Source organism: Theropithecus gelada, chromosome 15 (assembly GCF_003255815.1).
Source record: "Theropithecus gelada isolate Dixy chromosome 15, Tgel_1.0, whole genome shotgun sequence".
NCBI lineage: Eukaryota > Metazoa > Chordata > Mammalia > Primates > Cercopithecidae > Theropithecus > Theropithecus gelada.
Genome location: NC_037683.1, coordinates 31,879,217 through 31,891,780, shown reverse-complemented (window position 1 = coordinate 31,891,780; position 12,564 = coordinate 31,879,217). Strand labels below are relative to the sequence as shown.

The window sequence follows — 12,564 nt, the reverse complement described above, 5'->3', positions numbered from 1 at the left end:
GGGAGGAGTGGCAAACGATGATATTGCAGGTCACAGAAATGACTTCATTTTACCTTAATGGCACTGAGAAGTCACTGAAAGTTCTAAGCATAAATAAGCAAAACAGGTAATCAAATGAGAAATCATTAGTGAAATAATTAGCTTGATTAGAAATGTAAGAGGAAGGAAGCTGCATTCACTTCTTCCTTCCCTGCCTGCTACTAAGCTGAAGTCTCTTTCGTTTTAACCTGTTTATAGCTCAAATATTATACACATAAGAGAGAGAAATATAAAAATATTTGCTTCTTATTTACAACGCGGGTGCCTGCCTATCAGTATCTTCACCTCTAAACAGCCACTAGAGCTGAGAAGATGAGGCACAGGCCAGAGTTAGCCATGACCAGAGTGGAGTCAAGGACCTGAACCAGGGGACCTGAGTTTGAATCCTACCCAGTTCCATTATGCACTTGATGTCATTTAATTTCTCCCCATCTGCAATGAATAGTATTTCTCCTCTGTCCCTTGGCAACTTTTGGTAACTGTGCTTGTTGATGTTTTCCTTATTTTGGTTCAACTCCAGGAGAATGTGAAAGCTCTCCTCACAGGCAGACTTTCACCTGTGACATGAACCTGGAGGGTGGTATTAGAAATCACAATCACCAGTGTTGTTCAATCATAAAGCCCACAAAGTTGGAACCAGCTTTAAAGCAACAAGGGCAAGCCAGAGAACTCTAGAATGCCACAGTGGAAATGTCTCAGCAACACTAACTATACCTGCAGACTTCTCTCCTCAAAATGGGCTGTTAGCACAGACATTTGGAACAAAGGAACTTTGGGGCTCCTTTAGAAAAAAAGCATATGTGAAGGCATTATTATGAATTATGCTGACTACCTGTCCAGTTTTTAAGTCTGAACATTTTATTTTACTTATTTTTTTGAGACAGGGTCTCCCTCTGTTGCCCAGGCTAGAGTGTGAGTGGCACAATCTCAGTTCACTGTAAACTCTGTCTCCCAGGTTCAAGTGATTCTCGTGTCTCAGCTTCCCCAGTAGCTGGGATTACAGGCGTGTACCACCACACCTGGTTAATTTTTGTATTTTTAGTAGAGACAAGGTTTTGCCATGTTGGTCAGGCTGGTCTCGAACTCCTGACCTCAGGTGACCCGCCTGCCTCAGCCTCCCAAAGTGCTGGGATTACAGGTGTGAACCACCACACTCAGCCACAAGTCTGAACATTTTAAATGGATATTCTAGGTGAATTCACTTTATGGGTCATTTTCCCATTTTCAAATTTTTTTTAAAAAGCCACCTCATAAAAAAAAATTCTACTCTAAATCTCTACAGTCTCAAAAGCTGTTGGCTTATTATTAAAATGCCCTAAATTTTTACTAAGATGTTTTGTCTGATATAATACATTTTTAGGCGAGGCGCCGTGGCTCACACCTGTAATCCCAGCACTTTGGGAGGCCAAGGCAGGCGGATCACCTGAGGTCAGGGGTTCGAGACCAGCCTGACTAACATAGTGAAACTCTGTCTCTACTATAAATACAAAAAAATTAGCCAGGCATAGTGGCACGTGCCTGTAATCCCAGCTACTCAGGAGGCTGAGGCAGGAGAATCGCTTGAATCTGGGAGGTGGAGGTTGCAGTGAGCTGAGATCATGCTGTTGTACTCCAGTCTGTGTGACAAGACGGAAAATTCATCTCAAAAAAAAAAAAAACATTTTTAATCATACTTAATGCATGCTGGCTCTGACAAGAGAATTCACTGTAACCACAGATGAATACCTTAGTTTTATAAAATTCAGTGGTAGAAAAGGTCAAATTTTAACTGCTAAGAATTCCCTTTTTTTAAAAAATATCATTAACACAACTTTACATCTTCAGGAATGCTCACAGTTTGGTCTCTAACCTTTCCAAATAAGTAAAAATGTTTTATCATAGCTACTCTCTAACTGAGAAGAAATTTCAAATAAATATTATTTAGTTAGTTATTTTTGAGACAGAGTCTGGCTCTGTCACCTAGGCTGGAGTACAGTGGCACAATCTCGACTCACTGCAACCTCCGCCTCCTGGGTTCCAGCAATTCTCCTGCCTCAGCCTCCTGAGTAGCTGGGATTACAGGTGTGCACCACCACGCCTGGCTCATTTTTGTACTTTTTAATAGAGATGGGGTTTCACCATGTTGGCCAGGCTGGTCTCGAACTCCTGACCTCAGGTGATCTGCCTATCTCGGCCTCCTAAAGTGCTGGGATTACAGGCGTGAGCCACCGTGCTTGGCCAAAATTTCAAATAAATATGAACTATTTTCGTATCATTGTATTTTCCTCCAATCTCCCCACTGGCTGCGTAATACCCAAAGCACTTCTGCTTTACGGAGATTTGAAAGTTCTTCTCCCCAAAAGGCTGACTGTGAACTTATGACATTCAGTAAAGTTCTCCCTAGTAATACTCAAAATAACTCTCTGTGCTATGGCACTCCTAGTAAAGACTGTTTTGAGACATTATTTCTATACCTAATTCTTTCTCTGCCTTTCTATTTTTCATTTCTAGCCAAAGTTATATGGTATGTGGATCATAAAAAGGCGGTCTTTTTGGGTCTCAAATCCCATTCAGGAAGATGGCAATCATAATTTTCATCAATCCAACTCACAGATGTTGCGAAGTTAAAGAAGAAAACATATTTGAAAGTGCTTAGAAAAGGTGTAAGTACATTCCAAAAGTATAGGGTCATTATGAAACAATCTTCTTTGACTAGAAAAGAAGCTTGTTCTTTCTTCCAAAAAGCTGAAATTATATGAGGGGTTTTTTTCTTAAATAATTGAAGCTAAAATTATACTGGATATTCTTTAAAAATATATTTATACTAAAGACTTCCCAATCCATGTAATCTGTTGGCCCTGCAGTTGTGGTTAGGGGGTTCCCATCAATAGGTAGAAGGTCAGAGCAACAATCAGAAGCAAACAAAATGGAGATGAGAAGGTTTGATAGGCAGCTGATGGCATAAAAATGTCTTCATACTTGTAAATACTGACAACACGCTCTGAAGCTGGTGGTGAGTCTATATCATGTCGAGTGATAGAGCCTTTAAGAAAAAAAGAGAAGGGTGGGGGGCAATTGAAAAAAGAACAGATTTATAATGGTATAGGCAAACAATGGAAAAATCAAAAATCTATTTAGTGTTGAATACATAAGCAGTGGTTACAAAGATCTGGATTCAGGTATTTGAGTTATCATAATTCTCTATCATTGTACATATGATGAAGAACATAGAAATTAGTTAAATTTATCCAAAAAGACTAGTTCTCATTAATCTGCACTCCCCTATAGGAACAATGCTGTTGGTCTGTTTCCTGGTATCCCAATTTTAAGACTCCTAGTCATAATCATACAATATTGTATGATTATGATTATTGTATGATTGTCTTCTTTAAATGGCTCTAATGAGTTTTGTCTTATTAATACCCAAAAGGGCAAACTATATTTTTCTTTCAAACAGCAGAGACTACTAACTTTTTTCCTTCAAATCTATCTTGTATATATATGTATATCATCAACATATACATATATACGTATGGATGTGTACATGTGTACACATATATATACATGTGTATATATATGGATCATCAGCAACTCCTAACATCTCCCTTACAGATGGAAGCCCTCCTCTACTGTCTGTGGGACACTTAGTAGCCTGCCCAGGCCATGCCAGAGGGAGTGTGGTATGCTGGGTGTGTGTCTGTGTGTCTGGCAGATTAGGGTAGAATGGTACAGAAAGTGGGATGATTAAGGTACCAAACAAGTCTTTCAATGGGAAACTTTCTTTTAATTTGGTTACAAGTGGCAAGAAGTACAGACTGTGTTAAAATATATTTAATAATCTTCAGTTGATTGAAAGTATCTGACCTTCTGAATAATCCATATGAAACTTGGGTTAGGGAGACTAAGGCATATGCACTCAGTGCAAAGGTCTCCTTAGGAGTAGGGCTCAGAGTGAGGGTTTTTAAGGTCCTATCTGCTAGGGAAGCCCTGCCAAACTTGTCATGTCAGGTCCCTGCTTAGTGTCCGTGCTGGCCCCAGTTAGCAAAAATCAAACTTCTCAGGTTTGTATGCCTGTAGTTTCAGATACTTGGGAGGCTGAGCGGGGAGGATCACTTAAACCTGGGAGGTGGAGGCTGCAGTGAGCTGTGATTGTTTCACTGCATTCCAGACTGGGTAACAGAGCAGACTTTTCTCTCAATAGATCCCACTCACCTCTCCTACCTAACCTCAGCTCATTGGTCACCTGCATGGGCTGCTCAACTATGTGTCTACAGTTCATGCCTTCCTTGAGTGAAATCCAACCTCATACCCCTTTCAAGCCTTAGTTCAAAGTTTTTCCCCTTACAGAGACCTTAGGAGAATGAGTAGGATATAATCAGTAAAGAGGCATTAAAAGGGCATTCAGGAGGCCAGGAGTGGTGGCTCATGCCGGTAATCCCAGCACTTGGGAGGCTGAGGTGGGCAGATCACGAGGTCAGGAGTTTGAGACCCGCCTGGCCAACATGGTGACACCCATCTCTACTAAAAATACAAAAGTTAGCTGGGTGTGGTGGTGGGTGCCTGTAATCCCAGCTACTCAGGAGGCTGAGGCAGGAGAATCGCTTGAACCTGGGAAGCTGAGGTTGAAGTGAGCCGAGACCATGCCATTGCACTCCAGTCTGGGCAACAGAGTGAGATTCCATCTCAAAAAAAAAAAAAAGAAGGGTATTCAGGAAACAAGAAAAGCAGAAGCCTGTATATGGGGTACGAATGTGCCTGTTTGCTTAGAGTTAGTGAGAAGAACAGAAGTCTTTTTTTTTTTTTTTTTTTTTTTTGACGGAGTCTGGCTCCGTCGCCCAGGCTGGAGTGCTGTGGCCGGATCTCAGCTCACTGCAAGCTCCGCCTCCCGGGTTTACGCCATTCTCCTGCCTCAGCCTCCCGAGTAGCTGGGACTACAGGAGCCCGCCACCTCGCCCGGCTAGTTTTTTGTATTTTTTAGTAGAGACGGGGTTTCACCGTGTTAGCCAGGATGGTCTCGATCTCCCGACCTCGTGATCCGCCCGTCTCGGCCTCCCAAAGTGCTGGGATTACAAGCTTGAGCCACCGCGCCCGGCCTAAGAACAGAAGTCTTGAGAGAGCTTATCAGGTAAAGCAGGACCAGATTTGGAGAAGGTTTTGAACTTTAGGCTAGTCTGCTATATCTGCCATGTATGTAAAAAGATGACCTTCTGAAAATACAGCTTTTTCCAATTGGTAAAGCAACTTAAAATACTTGTTTTCACTTAATCCTTACAATAATTCCATGGAATAGGAAGTATTATTATCCCCACTTTAGATATAAGGAAATGAAATTCAGAAATTAAATAACAGGCTAAATATTATACAGCTACCAAGGGGCAGAACCAATACTCAGACTTAAATTTTTAGACTTCAAATCCCACTATTTTAGATGACTCCATTTCTCCAGGCTGAGATGTAATTTATTTCCCAGGGTACCAAAAGTAATTGAAGTTATAACTGCAGCGCCACTGTTGGTAATCAGGGAAATTAGCAAATGGAAAAGGTGTCACCAATCTGGAGGCAGCCAAGTGTCTTCCCAGTTGGCAACAGGCAAAATAAAAGGTAGATTATGTCATCTCTGGGCTGATCGGTGGAAACCAATTGAAGGAAAAAAACAACCAGATCAGATTAGGCAGCACATAGTTGATGAGCACACAGTGAAGAAAGATGCAATTACCAGGAGCCGGAATGAGTTCTCAGTGCAAGGACTGCAAACCAAACTCACTTCCATTCTTGAGCAGGCCCTCAGGCTAATCAACCAGAAGGAATGCTCAAGGCTCAGTGTAACTTGATTTTAGCAGTCTCTAAAAGGTCTCATGATATCCTTGGGTCTTTTTTGGGGAAATGCTGCAGAGTCTTGCCACCCAAAATGAGGTCATCAATGAACCAGCATGACTAGGGAGCTTATGAGAAATGTAGAATCTTGCCAGGTGCGGTAGCTCACACCTGTAATCCCAGCACTCAGGGAGGTCAAAGCTGGTGGATCGCTTGAGCCCAGGAGTTCAAGACCAGCCTGCGCAATATGGCGAAACCCCGTCTCTACAAAAAAAGAAAAAAAAAAAGTTAGCCAGGCATGGTGGTGCATGCCTGTAGTCCCAGCTACTTGGGAGGCTGAGGTGGGAGGGTCACTTAAACCTGGGAGGTGGAGGCTGCAGTGAGCTGTGATTGTTTCATTGCACTTCAGCCTGGGTGACGGAGCAAGACCCTGGGAGAGGAGGGGAGGGGAAGGGAGGGGAGGGGAGAGGAGAGGGGAAAACCTACAGAAAACTGCACTTTAACAATATAGCCAGGTAATTCCTGTACACATAAATATTTAAGGAGTAATGGGTTAAACTATGGGATAATTTGGTAGATTTGTGACTAACAGAATAGTCACAAAGTGGGCCCTAATGAAATGCCTGGTATCAATCTCTGGAGAAGTCTCCAGAAGCCCTTCCTGTTCAGTACTTTTTATTATTTCTTTCTTCCTCTTCTTCTTTTTTTTTTCTTTGAATGGAGACAGGGTCTCACTATAGTGTCCAGGCTGGTCTTGAACTCCTGGGTTCAAACCATCCTCCCAAAGTGCTGGGATTATAGCGTGAGCCACCGCGTCTTGCCCCTGTTCAGTCTTTTTATATTTACAGCATAGGAGTTAAGAGTATTCATGGGCTTTGGGGTCAGACACTTAGGATTGAATTTTAATTCTTCTACTAATTAGTTGTATAACCTTGAGCAAGCTTCTTAATCTCTCTAAAACCTGGACAATAATACCTATACCTCTCAAGGACATGGTGAGGAGTAAATGAGAATGCTGGGAGAATTCAACAGAGCCCTACATACAGCAGATGTATGATCTGTTTCATTAAGCACATCACTCATGACATACTATCTTGTACTGCTGTAGCTTTGCATGTGTATAACTGTTCATTTGTTCGTCTGTATAATAAGTCCATTATAATAAGTCCATTATAACCTTCTGAAGGTAGGAGTCGCATCTCCTTTTCCTTTAAATGACCCAGAGTGCTTATCGCTCTCTTGTGCACACAGTGTGACTTCAATTAAGAATGAACACAAGCACAGTGATGTCTGGTGTTTAATCCAGATGCTAAAATGTAAGCTTACCCTGAATGGCTGGACCCCAAGCAAACAGATAATACCAACTCAAATGCAGATCAACAATTGTTTCATCTCTGGGAACATTCACAGGGCGTTTAAATCTGCAGGTGACGCGATTATTCTCAAAAACTCCTTCTTCGTCTCTGGCAGGGTTTCTCTGAATCTCCTTTGCCCACTGGCCTACATTATAGAAGTGCTGTATGCGGACCCTGCCATTGTCATCATGGACGCAGGCCATGACATCATCACCACCCTAACATGAGAAATGATTAAGAAAAAAAGAAAGTCAAAGGTTCATCTTTTGCTCACTGGTCACTAGAAATATACATTCGATCACCTCTGCAATTTGAAATCCCACCAAAGAAATTCTTTTAAGTGCCATTAAAAAGTCTCAACCAGGAGACCGAAGTTACCAGCACGATACGTAACATTCAGTGCCTCCTGACTGATGTTTGGAGAAGACATTACCACCTATATGGTATTCCTGCCCAAAACACAAACCAACCTAATCATGAGAAAACAATAAGACAAACTCAACTGAAGGTCATTCTACAAAAAAATAAACAAAAAACCTAGCCTATAATCTTCAAGGAGTCAATGTCATAAAAGACCAAAAAAAGAAAAAAAAAAAGGCTAAAAAACTATTTCAAAATACACATGACAACAAAATGCAGTTCTAGGTGTTCCTACATAGAAATTTGGGCTATAAACCCAAAATTTCCCTACAGGTCAGTATTGGGACAAGTAGCAACATATGAAAACAAACAATATATTTAATAATACTCTCATATCATAAACTTCCTGAATTTAATAAACAATATAATAAAAGAGAACATTCTTGATTTTAGGAGATACTTACTTAAGTATTTAGGGTTAAAGGATTGATATTTGTTATTTAAATGCCAAAGTTCCAGAAAATAACAATCAAAAAATAATAATCAGTAGTTGTAGCAGTAGCAGCAGTAGTAGAGAGAATAAAGCATGTGTGGCTAATGTCATTATTTATGAAAAAGTTCTGGAACTAGGAAGTAGTGATGGTTGCACAACACTGAATGTAGTCGATGTCACTGAATCGACACTTTAAAATCATAAATTTTGGTGCCACTGCACTCCAGCCTGGATGACAGAGTGAGACCCTGTCTCAAAAAAACAAAATAAAATGGTCAATTCTGGCCAGATGTGGTGACTGGCGCCTGTAATCCCAACACTGTGGGAAGTCAAGACAGGAGGATCATTTGAGCCCAGGAGTTCGAGACCAGTCTAGGCAATACAGTGAGACCCTATCTCTACAAAAAATAAAAAAATTAGCTGGGCCTGGGGGCTCATGCCTGTAGTCCTAGCTACTCAGGAGGCTAAGGTAGGAGGATCACTTGAGCTGGGGAGGTTGAGGCTGCAGTGAGTCTTGTTTGTGCCACTGCACTGCAGCTTGGGCAATAGAGTGAGACCCTGTCTCAAAATAATAATAATAATAATAATAATAATAATAAAAATACACAACAACAAAAAATAAAATAGTTAATTTTGTTATGTGCATTTTACCACAATAAAAAAGTTATTATCTTGTTAATCTAGATTTTCTGTATATGAGTTTACTGTACTATCCTTCCTGCTTGTCTATAGGTTTACATTTTTTTCAAAACAAGTTTTAAAAAGTTAAAAGAGTTCGGTTGGGTGTGATGGCTCACGCCTATAATCCCAGCACTGTGGAAAGCTGAGGCAGACCACTTGAGGTCAGGAGTTCAAGACCAGCCTGGCCAACATGGTGGAACCTCGTCTCTACTTAAAATACAAAAATTAGCTAGGTGTGGTGGCGGGTGCCTATAATCCCAGCTACTCGGGAGGCTGAGGCAAGAGAATTGCTTGAACCTGAGAGATGGAGGCTGCAGTGAGCCGAGATAGTGCCACTGAACTCCAAGCCTGGGCAATACAGTGAGACTCCATCTCAAAAAAATAAAAAGTTACAAAAAAAGTGTTCATCAGTTGTAACACATGTACCACCCTGTGCGGGATGTTGACAATGAGGGAGTCTCCCCAGGGGGTATAAGGGAAATCTGTACCTTCTGCTCCATTTCACTGTGAACCTAAAACTGCTGTAAAACATAAAGTCTAATTAAAACACACACACACACACACACACACACACACAAATGTACCTTTTTATCCCCCCCGGACAGAGTCTCACTGTCACTCAGGTTGGAGTACAGTGGCGCGATCTCGGCTCACTGCAACCTCCGCCTCCTGGGTTCAAGCAATTCTCCTGTCTCAGCCTCCTGAATAGCTGGGACTACAGACACCCACCAACATGCCCAGCTAATTTTTGTATTTTTAGTAGAGACAGGGCTTCACCATGTTGGCCAGGCTGGTTTCAAACTCCTGACCTCTGGTGATCTGCCCGCCTCGGCCTCCTAAAGTTCTGGGATTGTGAGCCACTGCGCCCGGCTAATAATGCACCATTTTTAAAAAGTTAAAGGCTTTTAAAAAGGGGTTGCATTTTGTTTTTCCTATGCATTAGGCTTTAAAAAAAATTAATCTATGCTTTTTCTTGGAATAATACAAGAAAAAAAGAGACCTCTACTTTCACAGATAATATGACAGTAGATACTTTATAGGCCTTTAGATAGCAAAATATCAAACAAAATTGGAATGTTCCTCACCCTGCCTCACTCCTCTCACCTTAACAGCCCCATCACGCGTGCAAATGCATTTAGGATGGGAAGTGGTCACTTTCAATGCAAGCCAGCTTCTGGGTGTGGCATGCCCTGCTGTTTCTCCTACTGCCTCTAGGGCAAGAGATAAGTAGACTAGTATCTATCCACGCAGTCTTACCAGTTGTACCCATTGTCTTACCACCTGGACTAGAACTCATTGAAGGCTATTCTCCTGGTGACCTCTCCAAGAATAAAGCCACCAGAGCAGCCACTGCTTAGACGGCTTCTCAGTCTTTTCCTACAACACACCTACAACCCATATCCAATTGCAAATCCTGTCAGTCAGTACTACTTTTTTTTTTTTTTTTGAGACAGAGTCTCGCTCTGTTGCCCAGGGTGAAGTGCAGTGGCGCGATCTCAGCTCACTGCAACCTCTGCCTCTCAAGCAATTCTCGTGCCTCAGCCTCCTGAGTAGCTGGGATTACAGGCGCCTGCCACCATACCAGGCTAAGTTTTGTATTTTTAGTAGAGACAGGGTTTCACATTGGCCAGGCAGGTCTCAAACTCCTGACCTCAAGCAATCTACCTGCCTCGGCCTCCCAAAGTGCTGGGATTACAGGTGTGAGTCACCGTGCCCAGCCAGTTGGTGCTATTTTCTTTGTTTTCTTTTTTTTTTTTTTTTAAGACAGAGTTTTACTCTTGTTGCCCAGGCTGGAGTGTAATGGTACGATCTCAGCTCACTGCAACCTCCGCCACCTGGGTTCAAGTGGTTCTCCTGCCTCAGCCTCTCAAGTAGCTGTGATTATAGGCGCCCGCCCCCACACCCAGCTAATTTTTTGTATTTTTAGCAGAGATGGGGTTTCACTATGTTGGCCAGGCTGGTCTCGAACTCCTGACCTCAGGTGATCCACCTCGGCCTCAGTTAGTGCTACTTTCTTTTTTTTTTTTTTTTTTTTTTGAGACGGAGTCTCGCTCTGCCGCCCAGGCTGGAGTGCAGTGGCCGGATCTCAGCTCACTGCAAGCTCCGCCTCCCGGGTTCACGCCATTCTCCTGCCTCAGCCTCCCGAGTAGCTGGGACTACAGGCGCCCGCCACCGCGCCCGGCTAGTTTTTTGTATTTTTTAGTAGAGACAGGGTTTCACCGTGTTAGCCAGGATGGTCTCGATCTCCTGACCTCGTGATCCGCCCGTCTCGGCCTCCCAAAGTGCTGGGATTACAGGCTTGAGCCACCGCGCCCGGCCAGTGCTACTTTCAAAACATCCAAAATCTGAGCCCTTCTCACCACTGTCACTGCTGGAACTTTGGTCTGAGCTGTCCTCCTCTCTCTCCTGTAGCCCTACACAAGCCTCAAGATAGACCAGATGAAGAGAAGGGCGGGGTGCTCTAGGCAGAAACAGCAACAAGTGCAAAGGCACAGAGGCCTGAGAAAGTCTGATAATTTGGGAACAAGCCTGGCCCAGTGAAGTGGCAAAGAATGGGGCCCCAGAGGAAAGAGAGAAAAAATGCAGCAAGGGCTCAGTGAAGAGCAGGGGCCAGTAATGACAGCTGCCTGTGTGCCTGAGGCCCCGCCTGTGCCTGGCCACTGTCCTGTCTGAGGTCCAGATGTTTACTTGCCCCTGGGTACAGAGGAAGACAAAATTGTTGAACCAAATTCTTAACTTCCCTGATGTAATCCATTATGCCTATTATAATGAAGCCGCCATAAAAATTCAAAAAGAGGCCAGGCACCGAAGTGCCTGTAATTTCGGCACTTTGGGAGTCTGAGGGGGGCAGATTGCTCGAGGCCAGGAGTTCGAGACTAGCCTGGCCAACATGCAAAACCCGATCTCTACTAAAATTATACAAATCAGCTGGGTGCAGTGGCGCACGCCTGTAATCCCAGCTATGTTGGGAGCCCGAGGCAGAAAAATCGCTTGAACCCAGGAAGAGAAGGTAGCAGTGAGACGAGATCATGCCACTGTACTCCAGCCTGGGCAACAGAGTGAGACTCTGCCTCGAAAAAAACAAAACAAAACAAAACAAAAAAACCCAAAAGTTACAAAAAAAGTGTTCATCAGTTGTAACACATGTACCACCCTGTGCAGGATGTTGACAATGAGGGAGGCTCATTGTCAACAAAAGGACAGGGTTCAGATGAGCTTCCAGATTGCTGAACAGGTGGAGGTGCCTGAAGGGTAGTGCACCCAACAGAGTGTTGAAGCTCCTCACTCCTTTCCCCATGCCTTTCCCTAAGTGTCTCTTCCATCTAACTGTTTATCTGTATCCTTTGTAATAGCCTTCATAATAAATGAGTAAAGCAGGCTGGGTATGGTGGCTCATGCCTTAATCTCAGGACTCTGGGAGGCCGAGGCGGGTGGATCACCTGAGGTCAGGAGTTTGAGACCAGCCTGGCCAACATGAGGAAACCTCATCTCTACTAAAAATACAAAAAATTAGCTGGGTGTAGTAGCAGGCGCCTGTAATCCTAGCTACTTGGGAGGCTGAGGCAGGAGAATCGCTTGAACCTCGGAGGTGCAGGTTGCAGTGAGTTGAGGTCACACCATTGCACTCCAGCCTGAGCAACAAGAGCGAAACTCCATCTGAATGAATGAATGAATGAATGAATGAATGAGTAAAGTGTTTCTCTGAGTTCTGTGAGCCATTCCAGGAAATTAACTGAACGTGAGGGGGTGGTGGCACCCCAGATTTATAGCTGGTTGGTCAGAAATACAGGTCACAACCTGGGGCTTGTGACTGGTGTCTGAAATGGGGGCAGTCTTGTGTGG

At 43.3% G+C, this 12,564-nt stretch overlaps 1 protein-coding gene across 1 annotated transcript in view; it reads right to left on the bottom strand.

Annotated features, from left to right (window-relative positions):
- Positions 1 to 1,828: 1,828 nt before the first annotated feature.
- The window catches only part of FRRS1L (ferric chelate reductase 1 like), a 32,057-nt gene continuing 21,321 nt past the window's right edge, over positions 1,829 to 12,564 (bottom strand). Inside the window, exons 4-5 of the mRNA XM_025360159.1 lie at positions 7,159 to 7,405; positions 1,829 to 3,061 (exon numbers count right to left, since the gene is read on the bottom strand). Of these exons, the coding sequence (XP_025215944.1) occupies positions 2,889 to 3,061; positions 7,159 to 7,405 (420 nt within the window). The 3' untranslated portion in view covers positions 1,829 to 2,888. The remainder of the gene's footprint in view (positions 3,062 to 7,158; positions 7,406 to 12,564) is intronic.